General features: G+C 42.0%; 1 protein-coding gene across 33 annotated transcripts in view; it reads right to left on the bottom strand.

Annotated features, from left to right (window-relative positions):
* COL24A1 (collagen type XXIV alpha 1 chain) overlaps positions 1-24,824 on the bottom strand; it is a 171,784-nt gene that overhangs the window by 106,818 nt on the left and 40,142 nt on the right. For 31 of the 33 annotated variants that reach the window (XR_010366410.1, XR_010366411.1, XR_010366412.1 and 28 more), the window contains one exon: positions 3,680-3,741. Coding sequence is in view for 30 of the 33 variants with exons in the window: in XM_064428386.1 (XP_064284456.1) it covers positions 3,680-3,741 (62 nt within the window). In the remaining 3 variants the exon portion in view is untranslated. Of the gene's footprint in view, positions 1-3,679; positions 3,742-9,247; positions 9,562-14,221; positions 16,516-24,824 lie in introns of those variants that run through there. The other 2 variants (XM_064428399.1, XM_064428398.1) reach the window with 2 other exon arrangements.

Below are 24,824 nucleotides of genomic sequence, written 5' to 3'. Positions count from 1 at the left end.
ATGCATGTGATCTATCAAAAGTATTATAAATTCAAGTGTAAAATAAAAATCTTAAACTGGTTTTAAATAGTCAGCTAAAAATTACATTCAAGCCTATCACTAATAAAAGGCAACCTGCAAGCAAAATGGCCAAATTTTTGGCAGTTCTGATTTGAAAAGAGCACATAGTTTAAATGTTATTAAAGAAAATCATGAGCATGATGAGGAATAAGATTTTTTTTTCTATTCTGCAAACACTGACAGGTCTTGAGAGAACTAAACACAAATAAATATTGTGTGACAAATGACATTAAATAAATAAGTATAAAGGAATTACTCCTTGCTGACTTGCTGCATGTTAACCCACTGTCAAGCCAAAAGACTGTTCCAAACATTTTTGGCCAGCCATTTCACTTCTGGTCCAACATGCATATTTATTTTATTTTAAGGCTTTCAGAAGCTCTTGGCAGCACACTGGATTTTGGGAGCAGGCAACCTTCTCATTCTTCCTCCCAGCTTGACAATCACTATTTGCTTTACCTATCAGTTGTCAGTTTTCTTTGTTTACTCATGTCTACAAAACATCTGTCTTCACTTACTGCTTATTCAGTCCCCCAAATTGTAACAGCTCAGCTTCTTGAAGGAAAGGCTGTTTTGGGTTTTTGGTGTCAAGTGCTTTCCTTCCACCTTCTAGGAGATCTTTAAAAATTCACAACTTTACGGCATCATGAGGTAAGGCAAAACCTTACACCAGCTTTGGCAAAAAGCCTTCTGACCCTTGTGTGGCACAAAAATAACCCCACAAAAGAACTGGGGAGGGATGAAGGGATTTGACTACAGAATTGTTTCACACACAGACTCCATTCAGTCTCTCTTGCTCATTTCCCACGTTGCTCCATACTCACAGCTACTCTCAAGGCAGGATCTCTGAGATGCTCTCCCTGTTTCAGCAATCTTAGTACACACATTTCTCCCTTTCCCTTTTCCAGTGTGGGTAAGGGAAAAGGGCCATTCAGCAATCAGCTCCACCAGAACCAAGAGTAATTTTTCACCAGATTGCCCATTTTCTAGGTGATGATGCATCTGCAGCTGGGTACATTAAGATACCTGGCTGCAACAAATGCTCTCCTGGGTGCCAGATCAGATTACTGGCATAGGAAAACCAGCAAGACACATTAATTCTGGGCATCCTTGAGCCCCACTCAAAGTACTATTCCTAGAGTCTGAGACTGTATCTTTACACATACTTCACTGAACATAGTTTATAGCAGCATACCAAACTGAACAATGTGTATCTTCCCAGGTAAAGCATGCAGAACTCAGGAGAGAAGGCACATTAATTAGCTAGCATCTTCGTGTTTGGCAGAATATTCTTTTTTCAAAATACAACTGCCAAAGTGTAGCCATGATATTTTATGAAAAATCCTTTCCTAGGATTTTTCCCGTCCTGAGGAGCTGAGAGCCTCAGGAAAGAAATGTAAACAATAACTATCTGCTGCTGTGGAGTGCCACAGGTGCATCTTCCATTGGTCCATGTGGATTGTTTTCAACTAGTGACCAATCACAGCCACCTGTGCCAAGGCTGTGAGCAGTCACAGGATTTTGTTATGCATTCTATTCTGTTCTTGTTCTTTGTAGCCGTCTGATCTTTCTTCTCTGTTCTTTTAGTATAGTTTTAATGTAGTATTTTAATATAATATATAACATAATAAATCAGCTTTCTGAGAAAAATGGAGCCAAGCCTTGTGTCCCCACACTTGGATGGTCCACCACAACACCAAGGAAGTCTAAAAACCAAGGTGTTAACATGTTGCTAATGGGCATGCAGTCCTGTTCCCGGACAAACACTAAGCACCACAAATGTAATAATGCAGCTCTGCAGCTTACATACTGAAACTGAAGGTTATACTTGAAATGCACTCTGTTTTTTCTGAGGAGGTTTCCTTCTCTGAACTGCTTTTTCCAACTTTGTTTACACACTGCCTAAATAAAGTGCAAGAGGAACCAAATTCACTCACGGGAAGAAAGTTGCATCAAGGTTCAATGCATCATTTTGATCCCAAGCAAGCATTTAAAGAAAATAAAGTCATGTATGGTACTTGTGCATCAAGGATGGAAAAGAGTTTCCATTGAGTAAAGTTTCTCATATGGCTATCTAGAAATGCTGTTGAATAACAGTAAAAACAACAACAAAATAATAATAGAAAAAAAAATGAAACTCCTTCATCTGTTGGTAACAAAATAAAAAATAATGCAATATAAGCATGTTGAGACTGGAGACTTTACCCTATTTCTGCAAAGCTCTGTGCATGGAGGCATTCTCAGCCAAGAAGGAGGTAAGACTCAGTCTCCACCCGCTCCCCTGTGTTGCTCACCCCCAGCCCTGCAGCCCTCACAGTCCTCGCCTGCAGGGCCAGTAAAAGCAATTTCCAGACTGAGGGACATGAGGAGTGAGAGAAAAGGTTTATTTCTTTGCAGAGGAGGAGGGTGGGCTGGAGGGATGAAGACACTCAAATTGTCACCCCATAGCTGTCTCTGGCATCCGCCACCTGCTCCCGCTACACCAGGAAACTGTAAACTGCCTCCCTAAAACTGCCTCTTCCCTTTCCATCCCTGCAGGCCACACACATCTAACAGTGCTGCCCCTCCTCCAGTGAGAACTTGGCTCAGCTATTATAAAAATCCTGGAAAATCCCATCATCACAAAAGCATATGGCCCCCATTGAGCTGGATGTGAAAAATCAACAACCAACATTACCAGGCAAGCAATGGGCAACACTGGAGGGCAAAACTACAAAGGCAACAGGGGGGAGGCAAAACAAAAAATCCACAAGTGAAAGAAAAACCAAGCTTTGCCAATCTCTGGGAATGACAAGCAGGAAAAACGCATTGGTGAGAATAATGGTGGGAGGCTGCTGAGATATCCCAAAGGGCTCTAGCAAAACATTATCTGGAATGAGTCTTGCCTTAACCACGCAACCCATCTGTTTGTATTCAGATGAGTATTTGCAGTTAGTTACACACTCACCAGCCAAGGATGACCTGCTTCAGGCTTCACCTGCACAGCAGAGGACCATGGGGGAGAACTGATGCTGCCACTCTCATGGCAAATAAGAAGTGACTAAGCGGCACATTGGCCTCCACCACTTCAGGACACTATCATCCCCACAACAGTCTCCAGAGCAAGCTGCACATCTGGTGCTGTTATAACAGCTGGCAGATTAAAAAATAAACTAAAAACAAGACAATCCTATTTCCTCACAACATCTGCATCTGAATGCAAGGCCAAATAAATACCAAATTTCACATTTTGCTCTAGCGATGCCAGCCTGTATTATGCACCATGGTTTGCCTGCCTTAAGTGGAAAGGTAACTCAGTCATAGCTTGCCACCCCCAAGGACACCCACATGCAGAGAAGACACAATCAAAGCCTTTTCACTGTACAAGGCTTCTTTTTTATTAAGAGCTTGCTTAAATATGTAAGCAATTTCATAGACAGAAAATCTGAGCAATTTTTGAAAGGTCATCTTTTCCAAATGGTGCTTTAAACTTTTGCGCTCATTATGCTGTAATTGGTATTTTATTTAAGTCACATGAATGAATGAACTTAACCCAAGGTCACAAGTAACAACAGCCATTTACTCTTTTCATGTACTAACATATTACACAAATGTCCTATTATAAACAAAGCATTCTCACCTTGTTTGGATACTTGTGCGACACCCACAGCTATACATGTTGCAATGAAAAGGAGAGCTTTCCTAAAAGGGAAAGAAAGGGAAAAAACATGTGAGAAAATATCTACAGTTTCAGAACTCCAAGGAATTAGAAACCTGATTCAAGATCCAAATAGCAGAACACCACTGACTTCAGCAAGTCCTGAATCAAAGCCATCATACTGTACAAATTTCCACTGATACTGAGAAGGTGCTTCACACAAAGATCGAGGTTGTGTACACCCTTAGATATAGCACATATATTTTACACTGGTTTTTATTAATAAAATGACTGCATCTGCTTATATTTTCTTGCAGCAGCTTTCAAATATGAATGCCGCCATGTAGTAAATTTCTTCCTGGAAAGAAAAAAAATGTTGCCATAAAGAAATAATAAAATAAATGACAAGTTAATTCCTGTAGAGATCATTAGGTACTTTAGATACTTTTGATGTCCTATCAGTCTTCTCACTAGATCACATCATCATCCCATAAGTGAAAAAGTTGTGTCAAACTTTTGTTCTTGTATTATAAAATTTTATCATGCTACAAGCAAGTCATGCTCTTCACAAAGTAAAAAAAAAAAATTCCATTAAATTTCAGCTTACAAGTCCATGCTCAGTTAGAAGAGTGTCATACTGATAGCTACCATAGGCTCACTGCCCTGGTTTCAGCCAGGGAGATAATTTTCCCAGTAGCTGGTGGAGTGTTGTGTTTTGGATTTAGTACGAAAATAATGTTGATAGCACACTGGTGTTCCAGTTTTTCCAACAAACATATATATGATTTATCTAGATTATGTGCTCAAAATTCACTTTAGGAGTGTTGAATGTTGTACAGACTACATTTTTACTGTGATTAAGAACAGATTGTTTGCTGTTTCTTAATTATTGTTTTAGCCAGATTAATATCTAATCACTCTCTTATCAGTGACTGAATCTTCTAATAAATGAGAATATATTGTCTGTTAATGTTGGACAACCAGGCACAGATGCATGTAACAATTATGGTAACCTCTATTTACTCAGTTCTAAGAACAAATATTTCAAAAATATCAGAAATATAGTTCTGACACTAATCAACTCACACTCAAGCCTCTTGCTCATTAATGTTTGTAACCTCAGCGATTTTTCATAATATGGAATGCTAGAGTGACTAAAAAAGTTTCCTGGACCTGGTCAGAGAGCACTTGAGCATCTGGATTCAAGTCTATTTGAAAGTAACAAAGTTGCAACTAAACATATATAACTTCAGGTCACCTAATTTTGCCAGCTAATTAATCAGATTTTCACATGAAAAAAAAAAGGTAGGAAGAAAACACTATCACACTCTTTACAGGAACATATGGCTTAAACAGAAAGATCTATAAGTACATGTGCATACACACACACAGAACAGTATTTAGTAAAAAGTCTTACTAATTCTTTAAAGGGTTTGGAATTCAAACATTTCAGAAACATCCAAGTACATGAAAACCACAAAGCAATAGCCTGGCTTTATCAAGTGGATTTGTATATTGAGAAAGCTTAAATTTTGGCAAACAGAACAAATTATTAATTTAAGGAACAAGAAGGGGAAATAGTCACCATTGCCACTGTAAAATGGTAGATACATCCTGTCCTTCAGAAGAAAATACACAGAACATATAGGATATTCAAAAACACGCATCAGTGCTTTAGCTCTGATCACAGAGGGAGGGAAAGGTGGAAACTATGCCTTACACATCCCAACATGCTTGTAGGGGCATGTTCTTTAATTAACCACCACTACAACCCCTAGCTATTCCTCCCTTCAAGCTTTCTCCTGCTTCAGCCATGAAATATCTACTGGAGCAGTTCTGCCACTCCTAAAAAAGACCTAAGACCAACTGTTGTCCAAGCAGCTCATCCACTACAGTACACTCAGCTCATTTTTTCAGAGTTCTAAAGCCCAGAATTCAAGTTCAAAGTTTCTGTATCACACAATGTGTCATCTTTTGATCAAATGGGAAGCTCAGTGACAGGAGAGAGCTGTGCCAGAAACAAAGTCCATGCATTGCACTGTATCAGTTAGAACACTGGACAACCCTTTATTTCACCCTTATTATTTTCAAAGGTGCAAAATGGATTTGCCATTAAAAATCACATAAAACCTTTTAGCTAGCTACAAAATAAGGATGCTCAAAGAACCCCAGAGCCCAAAATTTAAAGATGACTCCTCTAATAATTACAACAGCCTCTTCTGCTACACCAGCCAGGTACAAAGCTGTATCTGTCAGGTACCTGCCTCTGTCACTTCCCAGCAAACACTGTAGGAAAGCAAGAAATCACAACATGTTCCCAGGGCTGTGAATCACACAGATGTAACTGAATATACAGAAACATTTAGTGAGAAGTAAAGACAAACGTCTGGCTTACACAGTGCTCTCCAGCTAATGTCAAGAGCAGATGAGTTATCAACCAGAGACAAACAGAGGGCTGGGGGTCCTCTAATGCGTGAGAAAAGTGAGACTTCCTTCTATCTTTTTTCACAAGTAAAATTTTTTGTAAATGAAACCATGTGCAACCTAATCCATGCAAACCCTCCCTCCTGGTTGAGATCACCACTCTGTACATTTGCAGAACAGTCAGTTCCCAGTCTTCACTCTCACACCAGCACAGCCACTGAGACACCAGGCTCCAGGCACACACCAGGCATAATGTGCATGTGGCTTGACCCATCATCTGCCACAGCTGCATGGAGCTTGGCTCCTTGTCTCAGCTGAGTCCACAGCTCCTGGAGATGTTAGGACACACCAACAGAAAAACGCAGAATCATGTGGCATGGAAGACTTCAGCTGACCCAAATATGGCTATTTTTCCCCATTTAACATCACACCTGAAGGTGTTCCACTACCTAGGCTTTAGGGCATAGCCAAAGGGTCTCTTAAACTTCCTCCCCTTCTCCTACCTTTTCATTTGCTCTATTGTACTTGCAAGCATATGCTGAGGGTCACTATTGAATCATTTTGAAGGAAGGCACTACCAAATGTGACTGAGCTATTGTACCACTAAAAACTGAGTTTATCTTCCTGATAATCTTTGACATCTTATGGCCATTTGCCTCTTCCTACAGACTGGACAGCAACTATCCATGGGGTTTTTTTGCATTAGGGGTGATGGATGGATGAGAAAACTGACAAGCTTCAAAGCAAGTTGTGGCAAACTACAATGAAAAATTCCACCCTCTGAAGACTACCCAGCAGCACACAGAACTCAGGTTTGGTCAGTGCACAGCAGTATCCTCTTCATTCCAGCCTAGTTTCCTAAATCTCAAGTTTATAGGAAGCAATACCACCAGCTGGCTGCTAGGAAGGACAAGTGAACCTGTCTGGAGTGTGACTGCCACAGGTGCACTCAGTCCTGCACTCCTCAGGGATGATGGTTTAAACACCTGCACCTGCCCCACACACCTCCTTCACTGCATCTGTCTGGGACTGCTGAGAGAATGGCACAGCCTGGGTCCATCAGGCTTCACAAGGGCTTTGGAAAGGTCACAGCACCTTGTGGACAAAGATGCCCTGCAACTCTCAAACTGATCTTTCAAGATATAAAAAGAAATATAACTTTCTTTGCTACTATAATTAAATTAGCCAGCAGGTTCAGTGCTGCTTCCCAAATTTTAAAAGATCTACTAGCAACACAGTCTGAGGGCACATAACAGCCTGCAAAACCTCTCTAGTGTGACACTCACATGCCCTTTGGTAAAAGATGGCACCATACAATTAGCCATTGAGGGGGGAAGTTCCTGAATCCTTTGCCAAATTTCACAATTTGAATGAATGGAAAATGGGAGAAATACAAGTTGAGGTGAGAGGTAGAGGAGCATTGTCCTAAGAGGAGTTCTACAACAGGACTGGGGGTGAGGGAGAGGAAACTCCCTGCCTGGTGGCCCATTCCTTGGGCTTCTTCTGGCTTAAAATGAGAAACTACCACATCCAGAAGAACAGTCAACTCTGTTAGTATTTCTAAAAGAAAGAAGAAAAATTGAAAAGATGTGATTTTAGAACAGTTCTATGAGTAAATCTGATTGCTTACACTAGTTCTCTTCTCCAGATAGCACACACCATTTTTTTCTGTATGAAGTAAAAAGTATATACCTTGAATTCCTACTCATGTGAAATACTGTTCTTTCACAGGGTTTGTCTCTGTATATTTTGTAGATCATTCTTCAAATGAACTACAACTTGGGTGACACAAGGCTGCTCTTAGTTTAAATCTTCTGTCAATAAATGGGGTGAGAGATTTAGAAGTCATGCAGCTGTTTTATTTATTTAACCTGCAGAGACACCCTTATACAGGCCTGACCTAAGGGTGTTTCAAGGAAAAGGTGGTTGAAGTTGCAAGGGATTTACTGGTTTGACATATGCTAAGGAAACCTGATCCTTTTTGTGAGGAATTCTGGTTTCTTTATACAGGCAAGTGACCAGGTTGCTTGCTCTCTATAGAAGTAAATTAGGTAAATATCATAGAAGCATATAGATATATTCTGAAGCTATCTCATATTTTAAACTCGAGTAAACTGCATCTCTGCTACTGTACCTCTTTCCTGTAATGCAATTTATGTTTCTCCATCAGCAATACTCCTTTACAGATTTCAAATAAAACCTTTGAAATTCTTTGAAATTGCACTCAGACAGTTCATGAAGAAGTCCCAAAGACACAGCCATTAAAAACAGATTTCCTAGGAAGGCAGCCTTCAGGAAGCCCCTTAACTGCTCACAAGCATTCAAGCACACCCAGATTATACATCAGGCACACTTCAGCAGCACAACCTTCACCACAACACTAAACAAATTCTTCTGTCCTGCTCAGAACGCTCAGTAAACTTAAGACACAGTCAGAACAAAATCAGCCCTTTACAAAGAGAGACACATACAAGTAATCTCTCTAATATCGTTATAACTATAAAATCAGTCATTTACCGAGGCTGCTTTTAGGTACTGTGTAGAGAGCAGAGCTCTACCTTTGCATCACAGGTGAGGATGCACTAGAAATACCTCTGCCAATTGCAAAAACATGCGAATACAGAGCAGCTCATCTGGCTGTCTCTGGTACTAAGAGAGCAGCCTTAGCTCTTTAGCTTAAATTCTATATGCTTTTGCTTGTCTGCCGCGTTTTACTAGCTAGGTACCAAAGGGGCGCAGGAGCTGCCGGTTCCTGCGGAACGCTGGGCCCCGGGATGCTCGCTCCCCCTCGGGGATCAGGGGCACGGGGCAGGGGACACCAGAGCCAGGCTGCCCGGTGTGGGCGAGGGCAGGAGACACGAGGGTGCTGGACGGGACGGAGCACATCCAGAACGACACCAGGGGCGCGGAGGAGAGACAGGAACAGCCAGCGGTACAGGCGGGCTCCGTCCGAGCAGCCGGCAGCCCGCGGGGTCACGGCTGGCGCTCGGAGGCAGCGCTGGGGACACTGCCCGCCGGGCTCGCCGCCCCTGCCCGCGCTGGGAGCCGAGCCGCAGCCCCATCCCCTGCCCGGCCCCGCGGCGGGGCGGCGGAGCGGTGCGCCCCGTCTCGCCGGCTCCCGCTTACGTTTGTGCCGCGGGAGAGACGCGTCCTCGCCTTGTGCTCTCGGCTCCCAAATGCATTTGTATGCATCTGCCCGGGCAGCGGAGATCCGAGGGAAAGCCGAGCGCCGCGCCGCCGCAGGGGCAGCTCCTGTCCATGAACGCCCCGAGGTCTCCGCCGCGCTCCGCGCAAGCCCGAGGGCGGCCGGGCCGCGCACAGCCCGCGGGGGCGGGCGCGCCGGGGGGCGGGCGGCGGGGGCGCCCCGCGGCTGCCCGCGGAGTGCGGCGGCGGAGCGGCGCTGCACCGCCTGCCCCGGCACCGGCGGAGCTCCCGCCCGCCGCGGTGTTGGGTTTCAGCGCTGCTGCCTGGCGATTACATCAGCACACGCGGCCCCCGGGGCGGGCCGGGCCGCGGCCCCGCATGGTGCGCGCTGCCCCGCGCCGCTCCCCGGGCGCCGAGCCGCAGCCGGGACCGGGGGGCACCGGGGGGAACCGAGGAGCCGGGCCGCGCCCGCGGCCGCCTGCGCGCAGCGCCGAGCCCGGCCCCGCCCGGCCCAGGTGCGGCCGCAGCGCCGGCACAGGTGATGCCCTGCGTGCGGCAGAACAGCCCTCGGTGCCGCTGGGCTCCAGCTGGGGACACTCGGCAGGAAGCTGCAAGTTAAATTGAAATCTGGGGACGGGCGGGGAGAGTTGATGAAATGAGCTAAACACAAAAAGCTGAGTGCGCTGGACGTTTTCTATTTCCAGGATAATTGGAGTTGGGTCTAGAAATCCTCCCTCTGAAAAATGTTTGAGAAGCAGATGTAATTTAGTACCATTACAATGCCAAAGAAATATGACACCCTTCAGTGTCTTCCTCGAGAGACAAAGGTCTTTTTCGCTTTAATTTCCAGTTTTCTTACCTTGTCCCCACAACAAAGCCTATTTGTACCTTTCTCCCATAAGACGTCTTTATGCAAACTGTCACTAAAAACAAACACGGCAGAGTTAAACAATACCAGACGCTGCAGTACACACTGTACAGCAAACACGTGGTCGAGTCCTGCAGCCTTACTTAGGCAAAACTTCCACGGATTTCAGAAGTTTGCTGTGAGTTAGGGTTATACTTATCTCTTTCCAGGTGCTACAAGAATGAAGATTTCACATGAGGCAAATACCTTCCAGGTGTAGATAAGTTGAAGAAAGATGTCATGAAATAAAACCAAAGATATTCCCAAACAGCAGAAAATAATGGCAGCACTAAAACAAAAAGAAAGGCTGTAAAAGATAAAAATTGTATATTGTTATCACTGAGGGTGCCCCCTGGGTGATCCAGGTAGCTGCAACTGGCAAAAAGATGGGGGGTGGAGAGGGAATTTAGAGGGAACCTAGAGCAAACCTAAGGTGCTGAATTTTACTGGGGATAGGAATCCAGTGTTAGAGGGAGGAAAAGTTATTTTCAGGCAATACAGCAGAGTGTTTGATTTCAAAATCAAATTAATTTTCAATATCTTAAATCATTCTGAACTTGTATACTCTCATAGACTACAATGGGATTTCCTGTTTACTTCACTTTTCGAAAGCCAAAGGGAGAAGCTGACAGCATTTTACTTTCTTGTCTTGCCAAACTTATGTTGGCCATACTGACAGCAAAATATGAAAATGTATATTTTCACTGGAGAGAGCATGGTACCTGCCCAGGCAGATATTGGACATTTCAGCAATAAAGTATTTGTCAACTTTTCTTTTTTAAATCACACTTTAATGGCTTCCAATAACAGAAGTATTGTATTTTATTAGGTTTTGGTTGTCAGCATTACAATGAACTACCACATGAACATTACTGGTTGGGTTTGGTGCCCTTCCCTGAAATCCATCAATCTCTTACATAACATGTCTTGTACGAAGTAGACAAATAGTTGTTTTCTTAACTTTTTAGCATCAGCATTAGATATTATGGAGATAGATATTATCAGATATGATAGAGAGAATTCTTCCCTGAGAGTGACCCTGCATGAATCCTGTCCTTGTTGCAATGCAAATCTGCAAGTACAGGAGCCATCCTGCAGCACATGGTGAGATGGGCTGGGGACATTTTGTGCAGAGATCTCCCTTTCTAGCAGCATTTGCACTGCAAAAGGTGCCATTTGAGATTCTTGCCAGCTGCACACACACAATGAAACTTGCTGACCCTGATTATGCACTTAAGACAGTATAAAGTTTAAAAACTAGCAGTTTTCTATATTCAAAACTACCCAATTAATTTCTCAAAGTAGGACTCTTGACTTCTTGTTGGCTCTTTGCTCCTCGTGTCCTTGTTGCAGCCCCTGCTGGGGTTGATCACAGCCTTTTGGCTGCTTGGACAGGTTCTTTGGCCATGGGGAGGCACAGGCCAGGAGAAGGGCTACCTGTGCCCTTCCATTGCCTCACTGCACACAGCTCACACATTTCTGAATCATGTATCCACAAATGGGCCAGGAATGTGCCAGGCATGCTCCTTCTCCCCTTCCCTGTGTCCCTCTGCCTGGAAGATCTTTTTTGGGAAGTGGCTGATGCTATTCTGCACCTCAGTTGCTTTCCTTCCATAATAGGACCCTGCAGAGCTGCTTCTCTTCTAAGCTTCATAGCAAAAATCAGTACTAGTTCTATGATTATCCTTGCTTCTTCCAAGTGTTCTTAAAGTCTAATAAGAAAACCAACTATGTTTAAAGCTCTCAGATTACATGTGTTTATTTCCAGAGCTATATTTAGCAGTCTGTATACTTACACACACCTAAGGCATGGTCAAACTCCAGACCTATTAGCACTTATTGCAACATAGTGATGGTGGAGGTTTCATTTCCTATGGCAAATGTCCCAAGATCCCATCTTTCCACATCTGCTGTCTCCTGCTAGTTCACAGCCTATCCCCAGTTTATCATCTTTCCAAGTAAACTCAGGGATTACTGAAATACAAAATTAATTCTTCCGAGATATCACTCCTTGCCTTTCCGATACGATTACAAGCTTTCCTTCTGTTTTTTTGCTCCTTTTTCAGCAGCTTTTTCCTCCTTTCATGATCTGACTTGCTCATCTGTCACTCCAGATTACAGCTGCTGAGTTCCAGCTGTGCTTTGGGGCACAAAACAGGAGCTACTCTTAAACAGTGTGAGAGATGAGGGAAAGGTTCCTATCTATGATTCGCCTTGCAGAAAATGTACGGGAAAGTGCAAGGGTTTTTCCAGAGCCTAAAAATAAAGGAAAAAAATAATTTGGAGGAAAATGTGTGAAATGGGAATGTGAGGGCTGAGTGCTAGAGCCTGAACTTTATCCCTCTGCAACTGGGAGGACTTTGCCTTTGAATTGAGTAGGAGCAAAATGGGACCCACACAAGTTTCCTGGTACTGTCCCAAAATTGGGAATTTTTGGCAAAAGGTTCATGCTGCTATTGAGTTCCTTTTGGAGAACTGACTTTCTCTGCACACCACAATATATGGTGTTAGGCTACATACCAAAACTGCTGGAACCTAGTTCAGCAAAATTGTTTAGAATACTGTGTGGCAGCCAAAAAAAAGTTTAACACATTGCTCTGGTTAAAGAAAGTTACTAAGTTATCAAATGTGATTAAGAAATACAAGAAATGGAAAGGATTACAGCATGTCTTTGACAACAATTGGCTAAGGTTGAAAAAAGGAGGACTCTAGGTCTGAAACCATTAGACTTACCTATTCTTTGTAGAAAATGAAAGAAATTGTTATGACGATCATTTGTCTTCTCTCTCTAGTTATGCCTGTTACCTTCTGAGAGTTTTGAACATGCCAAAAATCTGGAAATGCCTTTAAAGAGCACAGCTGATGACTATTTGGATTAATCCTATCCCTTCTAATTTCCTACCAAGAAACTAAAGAGAAAATTAACATAAATTTACATTCTGAAGCATTTGGAGTGGAGAGGATTTTCCTGCCTTACAAGACCAACACACAAAAACCTGTGACGGGAAGGAGCTGAGAGAGGAAAGGAGAGGTGCTGTGGGTACAGGGGACCAGAGGCTGGCATGGTAGAGTCGGGACTGACAAAAGTGCCAAGCCACAAATAACTATATAGACTAGTGAGATTCCTTAAGACACTTAGTTAAAGCAAACAAGGGAATATATTCAGCCAGGAGCAAGAAACAGAAGAGAGTCTTAGGGAACCACAAGACAGGGTAGAGACTCCAGACCACAAGACTCCAGCAGCTCCAACTGAAAGGTGTCTCACTGAAGCCAAGATACTTGCAATTGTTTACAAGTCCAGGTATTATCCATTTTGGAAAGTCACTGCTATAGCAGAAGCCCACCATGGAGCAGAATAAAAACTCACGTGGAGAGAGCTCAAACAGGCAACTGAGGCAAAGCCTGCTAGAGGAATAACCACACACTCAGCCTCTGAAAGGCTGTGACGTCTTGCTCCAGTGATGGCACATAGTATGCCATACCAAGAATGCAGAGAGCCTAGCCAAACACACAAGAAACATTAAAGGAAGAGAGGAGCCTCAGAAGCAGTTATTAGGAAAGTAATAAGGGACCACAAAGTACAAGAGCAAGAATGAGTGTAACTAGGGGACCATGGGAACAGCTCACCAAATGAGAAGACTCTAATTACCAAATAGGCCAAACTGCCAAGAGAGAAGCACAGGAAATTTCCATGTTAAAGAGGGTCTCTGGAGCCTCAGAACAACCAGTGAGTCTAAAACCAGGAGGAGTTAGAGAAAACCCAGTGACTGTCATTTTCGGTTAATCTTTATCCCATCATCGATGGAGTGTTTTGCCATCCAGGCAGGAAGTGGAGACACCCACTCCTACAGGCACTGAGATGTATGAGACATGAGGTATTTTCTGGGATACTCATTGAACTGAAAAACTCCTCCTAGGCCAAGTCCATAAACACAACTAAGAGTCTGATTCCTGCCATCGCTGCTGGGTTGTGCTGAGACACACAGAGCAAGATGGGCTTCAGTGGGTGTGTGAAAGGAGCATTCCCCCACCAGTATGGTGGCTCTGACCTCCTGACATGGACATTCAGGAACCTTGACAGGGGTCCTGCATCAGCATGTCTCCCCAAAGCCTCCTCCATAGCAGCAGCCTTCCCCAAAGGGTCCTGGTTTTCTTGGTCATGGTATAAATCTTGCTGTATCCATCACTAAAAAGAAGTAAAAGACTACATTTGCAAAAGGATAAAATCTGTATTTGGCTGAGGTAAAAAGCCCACAAGCTTACAGCAGCCAAGGACACTTAAGCTGCTTGGTAGTGCACTATAGCACCCTTCCACACTGGAAGGATGGGTCAAAAAACCCTTTGAGACATCATATAAGTCATCTTTCTGCACACTAAAATCTACAGGTATTCCTGAAAACCATTCTCTGCAGTATAAAAACAGAGCCCATTTGAAGTTAAAGCAGCCACACTCCTATGCTCTTAGCTGGCTAGCAAAATCTCATCAGCACTAAAAATTGCTCACACATCTGGAAGAAGCAGCACAGTCATCTGAGAACTATTTCATTCCCAAGCCACGGAGGGCCCTGCATTAGGCCAGTGCTTTTTGAAGACATTCCCTTCCTTTTGTCAGCAACTGTGAGAGATGCTTCATTCTGCAGTTCATCAGTCCTAGAATAATTTCCTGATCATCTCTGCTTCCAGATCTGTAGCTCCACAGGCTCTCACACTGCTGCCCTGCAGCCAACAATATGTGTTCCTTCTGCAATAATTAAAAGTACAATGCTAGCTTGCTTCTGCAAAATTAGCTTCTGGCAACTGCAAGGGGTGTTTGCAGGAGCCTTCTCACCTGATGAGAAGTGAGATACTTATGCTTGGTGGCTAACACCATGTTAAATCTCTGCCTTGGAATAAGAAGGCTTGTTCCCACATTAGAAATCTTATCAGAATTTTCTCACCAATTATAAAAGCAGAAAATTCTGCAAGACTCCTGTTTAGGACCTTCAAAATGATACAAAATATAATTGTTTGAGACAACTATAAGTCCATTTCCCCTGCTTGAACTTTGAAACTGAGGAATATCATCATACTACGAAGAGTTTGAACTCCATCTTCTGGAAGTAAGACATTTAATTGCAAGACATAAATAATTCGACCAATTTCACCTAGTTGGCTCAACCATTAACAATAAATGATTGCTCTGATGTGTCAGAAAATTTCCTCCAGCTTCCCACCAATTCTCTCTAGTAGTTTTTAAATATCCTGTCTTTTAACACACAGCCTACCTAAATCATGTGGAACAATGGAGTAATTTAAGGCTGACAACAATTGCTGATTACATTCAATAAAGCAGGAGTTCCCAGGCTATTTCCAGACAGGCATTACCATTATCAATGAAAACAGAAATTGTACTTCCCACTTCTGTTGTCTCTCACATGAGTAAGTGATCATTGGACATCTTCAGTACTCTTTCACTCCCAATAAAGGAAAAAAATGTGACTTACTGTTGTCTGGTTTCTCGGAATCTCTGGATTTAAGAAAGCCAAAAATACAAAATGTCAATAACAACATGGTATTTTTGTATGAGGAACATTTAACTTTCAAATCAAGAATTTTAGATCAGCCATGTATAATGTCAGGGAAAAAAAATCTATAGAGAAAAATTTTAGGTTGATTGCTTTTTCTGAAAATACCAGACAGACGAAAATGTGGAATCCAAGACCAAAATACATTGGCACTAACTTCAATGCTGATATTTTTACAATAGTTATATAATTAATTTTCATAAATCCCTTACAGCTGTGCCACCAATATAGCATAGTATTTTTAATAGGCTGTTTCATCACTTTATTTTTAGAGATGAAGTTTTGATTGTGTTCCTCAGTCTTTTAAAATTGACATGTGAGGAAGAACTACTCTTGCAAGAAAGTAAAGGACTAAGACTTTCACCAGGCACACAATTATTTCAGATAACTCTTCCCCCTGCTCCTCCCACTCATGTCATGCAAGAAACTGAATAAACACCTCCTATAAACATTCACTTTAAAATGAAAAATTAGAAAAAAATATTAATACATCAGAGAGATGAGACTTATTTTTTTGCTGGGATCAAAGAAGTTAATTAAGCCAGATGTGCCTGGATTATTCTTATTACAGAGAGCCATAAAAACCTCATGGTTGCTTAGTTATCCAGTGTTGGCTTAGACATAATCAAAAGTTGAACAACAGATGAGTAACTGCATCATGTTGACCCAAACACACATGCAACAGTTTAATGAATTAACTTCTTCAAAGCTGAGAAGTTTGGAGCTTGTCAAAGAACCGGCATTAATTTTTGTTTGCAAATTCACATTGCACACTGGAGTCCTTACAGGACCCTGGATTACTTTTCACTGGCCACCAACCTTCTTCTGGTGCTCCAGGTGGGCGTTACACCTTAGGTCATCCTGGAAGTGCAGGGGGGAAACCTGCAGCATCTGTCCTGGACACAGCTGAGCTGCTGCTCTTTGAAAGGCTCCAGCCCGTGTGGGCTGCAATGGCACGGCAAGAGACACCGGGCTGGCCCAGCCACCTGCTGCACCACCACTGCTGCTCCATCTGTTTGCAGGGGAGCAGGAGATGCCAAACCTCAGCTCAGCCTCCATTTTCCACCATGGGCACAGTATACTCTTTACATCTCTTCAGAAACTACTGAGGTTCCTTGAAGTTTTCTGAACTATCCAGCCTAGACAGCCATTCATGCACGTCAAAATGTAGACATCTCTAAAACCCATAAGAGGAAAAAAAAAAAATCATAAAAATTCTACAGTTTATTATTTTTCTGTGTTGTTGTTTGGGGATTGCCTTTTTATCTTGAGTACTTATGGCAATAGAATGTGCCTATGAAAAACAGCATGTATGGTCATCAGATGTTCAGCTTTAAAGTGGTCAGCCAACACGTGTAAGCTGACTGCCCTTTTCAAAAGATAAATATTCTCTCCTAATAGCACGCTTGCAATGATTGAATGTTATGTATGCAAATGTAACAGCATTCTTATTTACCTGTTGGAAAAAAAAAGGATTTTAATTAAAATTCTCAACAAAATTAATATTTTTGCATCTCAGAAATTATTTGTATAAATACACATTAAGTTGGGCAAATATCACTAAATGTTTTTGTAATATTTTCACCGTTCTTGTAGTGACCCCAGGCTTAAGGAAATAATTTTCTAATCAATAGTAGTTTTGCAAGTGTTTTTGCTTGTTTGGTTTTTTTGGGGGGTTTGGGGGTTTTTGTCATTTACTGTTAAATTTGGGTCATTTCATTTGGAGTGTTCATAGAGTCTAAACAACCATATTTGTTAAAGCAGACTCCTGAACAAAGAATGGCAATCAAAAGGTGTTAAATTTTTTTAACAAAAGTAACAATAAATAAATAAAAGCCTCTCTTAAATCCATCTGGATATTTCAATGACACTTCTTTATATGAACATGACATTCATTTTCAGAAATATCATCTATCCCAGGTCCAGTTTACTTTAGCAAAATGCCAGTAAACTGTCAAATGCACCCAAGGGTTTTATGTTGTGTCATGGAAGGAGAGCATTTCACAAGTGCCTCTGACAGCCAGCACCAGCTCTTTGTCTCTGTTTGGAGCACGGAAAAGATTTTGAATACCTTTGGTTTAACAAGTTCAGGAGTAAGACTTACTTTTGGGCTTCATGTGGATTGCTGGAAGAAATGACATGTGCTGGTTACTGCCAGGCAAACACACTCTTGTCCTGCACATGGAACTGGAGACGATGTGTTAATCCAAAGAAATGAGAACATGCATTGAGAAGATCATTTTGTTATCCTCATGATACTTTTGAGGAAATGCTGGTGCCAGCAGGAGCACTGGAAGCCTGATCCCTGCTGTCAGACCATCACCAAGAAGAATCCAAGTGGCACCAAAGTGTCCAGTTTTGGGCCCCTCACTTCAAGACAGACATCGAGGGGCTGGAGTCTTTCAGAGAAGAGCCATGGAGCTGGGGAAGGGCCTGAAGCACAGGGGTCATGAGGAGCAGGGGGGAAGCTGGGGGTGTTTAAGCTGGAGAAAAGGAGGTTCAGGGGGAACCTCACTGCTCTCTACAACTGCCTGGAAGGAAAATGTCATGAGGTGGTCATGGTCTTCTACTGTGTCCCAAGTGAAAAGATAAAGGGAAATTGCCTTAAGTGGCACTGGGAGAAGTTCAAATTGGATATTAGAATAAAGTTTTTCATTGAGAGTTGCTAGGCATTGGAATAAATTGCCCAAGGGGGTGGTGGGGGTCACCATCTCTGGAAGAATTATTTCACTTAGAAGTCTGACAGGGAAAAAAAATCTAGTCATCATTTTGCATAGCAGCAAGTAACATGTTACTCCAGATCTGTAAATAAATTTAGCAGAATAGTTATCGGGGAAATAATTGCTAGGACTGACTTCCTTGTTGCTTCCTTGTTGATGTCAGGGGATTTATTTTCCATTATTTTCCTATGTCTCTCCAGTTCAGCTGCTTCCCTCATTTTGACAGTCTTCCATAAAGACCCTGAAGAAAATGATACCACAAGGCATTTGGAAGAGGGAGTGTTTACAAAGCATATAAATAGACTGTGCTGTATCCAGAATAATTAGCTGTAAGCAAAGTAATAAAAAATGTGGAGAATTTATAAATATGCCAGAATATTGAAAATCCAACATTTACTCAGATGTTAGGGATAGGTTGCATGCTATAAGCATATAGGATGAATGCCACTGCACAATCTGAATTGAAAAAAATAAGCAGTGAGCTACATTCAGGCCAAATGAATGTAATACATCTGAAATATCCATCGAGCCAGATGTTAATTTAGCTCACGACCCTAAAAATACATTTCTGCAGTCTTAAGCATGATGTGCAATGCAGGATGCATTTTCCAGACTATTTATTGAAAACTGAATTATTCTGAAATACGAGCTTTAAAAACCTTAGAATTCTTCAGAACTTTGCCATTGCAATCACAGTTTCTGGGGAGAATTATTTAGGAAAAAAACCCCAGTAAGCACTGAAAATATACCTCACTTCTATTGTGTAAGCAGCTAGGTCTCAGTGAAAAACCCTGTCCCCCCTTGCCCCCTGCTGTTATGTTTTAAAAATTAATGCAGGACTCCATCAGATCAATGTTTATTTCAGACAGGGAGCTTTTGGCTGAGCTGTAGCTGATGTCCTTGGCATGTTTTAAGTAGCATATCAGAATGAGTCATCTGCTTTGCTAATACCACATTACGTTTCTGTAGCTTGTTTGGAGAAGTAATGTGTAACAAGGGAACCTTTAAGGATTCAGTTTGGGAGACAATTACATGTACTCATGGTGTGATATGTGACTGCAGTCCATTAAACAGCAGCAACCCTGGACTTACCCACTCCATACACACACCTCCTTGATTTACCTCCTACAGCCTAAAATATTAATTAATCCTCTCACCTCATGTTTCTCAGAAAAAACATAATACAGAACAAACCCTCAATGGAGTAATTTAAACCATTTTGTTTTACCAAGGGTCTCAGTGCATTACACAAAGAGGAGCCTGCAGCACTTTCTAGCCACAGGCTGAGGAGGTGGATGAAGAAGGAAGCAACTCAGGTCAGGGGAGTACATCATCCTGTTATCCTCCAGCACCACTTGGTAATTCCTAAACAGAGTATTAAATACATGCAAAACATCACAGATGCCGTTGTTTGTCATAATGTATGGTGATCACCTCAAACTGAATGGCTTCTTGGGCCACTGAGATCCCTTATTGCTCTCAGAAATGGCCCTTTTGCAGAGGCACACTCAGCCCTTGAAGCAGCCCTGGTAGCTTGTCTTGTAAATATGTCAAATCTGAAGATATTATGCTCCCAAACAATACCAGCTATGTTAGTGACTTTTTTGGTTGTCATTTATGTGGATTGACATTTCCAACACCACATGAGAGTTCACAGCACAGGCTTGCTATCATCTGCCATATCACACATCCAAAAGTTTGGCAAACAGCAGCATACTACACTCTGATGACATTTCTGCCCAATTTTAAAACAAAACCAGGAACAATCTACTATGGAAGGTATTTAGTTTCCCTATTTAACTCAGCTGCACCTCCTGACCATGTCCCAAGATCCCCAGGGAACCCCATTCTTTTGTATCTCATTTCTGCACGTGCCTTGTCCCTTTTCCTGCTCTTTTCCTCTCTGTTTGTGCCCTGTGAAGCTGCAGGCAGTGTTTGGTACCCTGTTTGGCTGAGCTTCCCTGTGGGGGGAGGAACACACACCGAGGTAATCAGGGAGCCAGAGGTAATCAGCTGCACTCCCAACAGTGAGCCACAGAGCTGTGTCTTGTACATGGCTCTGTTTGTAACTTTTGTGGTCCTCAGGCAATGGCCTTATTGAAACATTTTGATAACCTCTCACAGAAGATTTCAGCATAATCACCAAAGGTTTCCTTGGCAAACCAAACCAGTATTTTATCTCTTGGCTGTATATAAGCATGGACTTATTTTCCATGCTGATTTTAACCCTCTCCCTCTGTTGCATACCCATCTGTCAGAAAGTTTCATCAATAAATACTATGATGTATAGCCTAGTATTATAGCTAGGGATAAATAGGGATTTAAAATAGAAAGTAAAAAAATTTTTGGTACTATAATTTTATTAAAATTTATTGAACAGGCATGCAAACCAACAATGTCATTCAGAGGTCAAAGCATGCCACAGCTAACTCAAAGGGAACTACGACATAATTTTAAAAAGTTTTTCTTCACCTGTCATATTGGAGGAAAAAAATCTTGCCCTTCCCCCACTGAGCATATTTAGAGCAATTCAGCCAGCTGGGTTATAGCTGCACAAAATGCTTTCAGAGTGTTAGAAGCAGCTCTCTCCATTGCTGATTCTCATGACAGATGATAAAATAGCTTTATCCTGCCCTTGTACTTGTGTGTTTTGGTTTTTATCTTTTTTCCAAGATGTTCTCACATTTGTTAAATTAGTTCTATATTGTTTGCTGACAGCATAATTGACCTCAGGAAATGTTATCAATAATTGTATGGAAGTCATGAATTGCTTTCCCAGCAGCAGGTAATGACATCTCACACCAGGACTTTTGGTCTGCTTCCCTTTGTCAAATTTTCAGTCTTCATTTACATTGCAATTGTGGATTCCTAAATGTACTACAGTAGGAATTCACAGTGAGGAATAGCAAATAACTTAGAAATTTTCCACCAGACAAGTTAGATACTGGTTCATATGTAAAGGAGTAAAATGAGTACTTACAAATAAGTACATTGCAGGAGATTAATTTTAGTCTCTCAGTAGAACAAGTGAAGCCATGCTCTGGAATGATATTCAGAAGTATAGCTCATACTTTGCATGTCTTATCTTCAAGAAGAGTGGTTAAGAAACCTTAATTTTTGCCTAAAAATGATATATTAATGAGTCCTTGTTTCACACAGCATACAGTACTTCAGCATCCTTAACTGACAGTAAAATGCTGCATGCTGTTGCTCCAGCTCCTTGTAAACACCAAGCCTGAAAGTCTTTATCCTGTTTTACTTGAAGTTTAATCAAGCTGAGCAAGTACACCTCTTTTCTATAGAATTGCAACTTGCAAAAAGCAACCTATTTTTTTTTTTAATATACAAATATATAAGGAAGATGTTGCAATCTATGGTATTCTTCTCAAAGAGGCAGATTTTAACTTGTTTTCCACAGAGGCATCTCACAGGGATATCTCAACTCTACCAGTTTCAAGTGAAATATTTACAATGGGCAGCAAAGGCCCATGAGGAGAGTGAAGATTCAGTGCTTTCCACTTGTGTTTTGGATTCAGCCTCAATAAAACCAAGTAGGCACCTGCTTTCCTTTGTGCTGTCATAACTGAAGCAATAGATGCCAATATGTTATCAACATCCACACCACCACACAACACCATCTAAAGTAGAACACATTTCAGAGCAAGAAGAGTCACAGATAATTTTAGTGAGATATTTGTATGCCTGTGACAGCAATAGGAAAAAACACTCTAAGAAACCATGGCGGGGACATAGCACAAAGATGCTGCTTAAAAAGCTTCTTTGGGAACATCTCACAGAACCACTTCTCATCTCACATCTACCCTTCACTGAACATTAAAGCTGCTTATGGAAAAAAGCACAAAGAAAACTCCACTAAACTCAAAATAACTGGGTTTTTAAAGGTCTAGAGGTGTTTCAGGCTGACATAATAGTGGGAATGGGAAAACTTGGGGTGACAAGCTGGCATACCTTGCTGTGTCATGGGCTGATGGGGGTGAGACAGATTTGATGGGGGTTTCCAAAGCCAGTCTCAGCTGAATCCTGTCAGGAGCCCAACACCACCACCAGGACAGCAGTTCTTTAAATTCAGTGCCACAAGTCACCCAACAAGTCCTCCCCAACACATTCTCCATGTGATCTGACCAATGCAAGCACCAAGAAACTGTGCTGAAGCCCATTTTTACTGCTAGTTTCAAACCTCACTGCAATGGAGTTTGCACACAGGCTCTACAAGAGCATCAGTCCTGATGGCAAAGACACTTCAGACACTGCAGACAGGTGTGCAGGGCTCGTTCAGTGGATAATGTTTCCTTTGGACAGCAGAGTCAAAGGCAAATGTAATTGAAAATGCAGTCACTGCTCAGGTCAACTGCTTATATTTCTCATGTACAATCAATCAATTCTGTCCTCACTTAAATTTGTGCTCCACTAACTGTGCCAATTTTCGTGATGTTATCCTAGACTTGCATTAATGAGAAGAATAGAACCAGATCTGCTAAATTCCCTGAAAATTGTCTTCATTTTGGTGTTGGCTTTTTATAGCTCATCTAATAATAAGACATGTGACAGACTTACTCAGTAACACTTCCTCAGCCAACAACTGACAGTAACAAGAATAATTGAAGGAGAAATTGCTGCTCCTCACAAAACATTTGTAAATGAAGGAAAATTCTTTACATCTGGCATTTTCATTTAACAGCAGGTACTTTTCATAATTTTTTATGATATTATGTCCATAATAGAAGGGTATTAAATGATCCAAGAAAAACAGTTGATACCTACATAGCATATTAAATTTCTGATGTCTGGCTTGGGATTGGGACAGAACTGAACTGGTGACAAAGCAAAGGAGCCATCTCCCAAGCTACTGCATAGTAAAAACCAGCATTAATTCATTTCCATCTCATTTTCCATCCTGATTCAACAACCTTTTTGAAATGAATTAATGCATTTCCTTGATGACTTTCCCAGCCTTGTTTTACAAGAGGAAATGGAAGAGACTGTGGTTGATGCATTAAAAACAGCTTACACAAGGAAAGCTGTACAAGCTTTGTCATGTTTCCTCTTAACTCTGGACAAGGTTGAACTCTTTTTTGTAGGAAGCTTATCAGAAAGGGCGAGTATTACAAACATTCTGGAAATTAACAGTTTTGGCTGGTGACCTTTGATGGTGAAAGACTGCTCAAAGGGCTAGATACAATAGGAAGTTTGTAATAGCAAACATTGTAATTGAAAACAGATAAACCCCTTAAATTAATTCATTTCTACGGGTTTGTGCTTTTGAGGAGGCTCTCCCCTTTTATCCCTCTCAAAATCAGGATAAACTATGTGTCCTTCACTGTTATAAACATGATTTCCATGAGAAGCATCCCAGATGGGGAGGATGGAGATGGTTCTAGGGACTACACCTCAGAGCAGGGCCATTGCACTCAGACATTGGTACTCTGAAGGGTTTCCATTTCTGCCAGTCCTCCAGCATTGCTTTAGTAGAAAACATCACCACTCGAGCTTCAAATTCCTTTTTGCATTCATGTAAAGCAGCTTTACCATAAACAAGAATCAGCCCCAGATGTCTTTACAGGAAATAGTACATGGGAAAGAATGCATAGTGCTACAAAGATAGAAACCTTTTCTCTCTCCATCCATTTTCAAACCTGAAATTTTCCTTAGACATAAAAAGACACATATAATTAAGGACATTGAGCTGGCTGTAGAGATGCAAATTTGTAGCCCTGCTCTAAATTAGGCCATTGAAGCAGAAGCAGTAAGACAGACCACTAATCAGGGAGGGAACCATTTATAGAAGGAAAGAGGGAACACGTGTGCCCAGAGATCATGAAGCAGCCTTGCACCTGCAATGCCCCCACTACACAAGTGACACATTCCCTCCCTCCAAGCATCCCCATATTTTTTGCTTGGGACATGTCTTCACCCAAGTGCCCTTGGCAAGGGTTGGGGGGCAGGCAGAAATACCTTCTGAATTTAGATAGTGTGACCAGGGGCTTCTGTATGGCTGAAATGTCATATTCCCAGGAGCTTACAGTGAGGACATCCCAGACGGCTTCCAGGCTTCAGTCTACAAGGCTTCCCTGAGTTCATTCCAGAGTTAGAGTGGGAAAATGGGGATCACTGGCCTAAAAACGTTCACTGCAATAACAATTATTATCAGATTACCTGGTGTTTCATTGCAGAAGAGGAATTTGTGAAGTAGCAGTTCTGCCAGGGTTGCTGCTGAGCAGTGTGCAGCTGTGGGGGCAGCAGTGGAGCAGTGGCCCCCAGCACAGTCCTGTAGCACCCACACATCTGCTGGGCTCCAAACACCCTCCCCTGCATGACCACTGCTCAATGAAAATCCATTGCAGAGCAGC

This window comes from Passer domesticus, chromosome 7 (genome assembly GCF_036417665.1).
Source record: "Passer domesticus isolate bPasDom1 chromosome 7, bPasDom1.hap1, whole genome shotgun sequence".
NCBI classification, from domain to species: Eukaryota; Metazoa; Chordata; class Aves; order Passeriformes; family Passeridae; genus Passer; species Passer domesticus.
The sequence above is the reverse complement of the archived record's forward strand: the minus strand, read 5'-3'. Positions and strand labels throughout refer to the sequence as shown.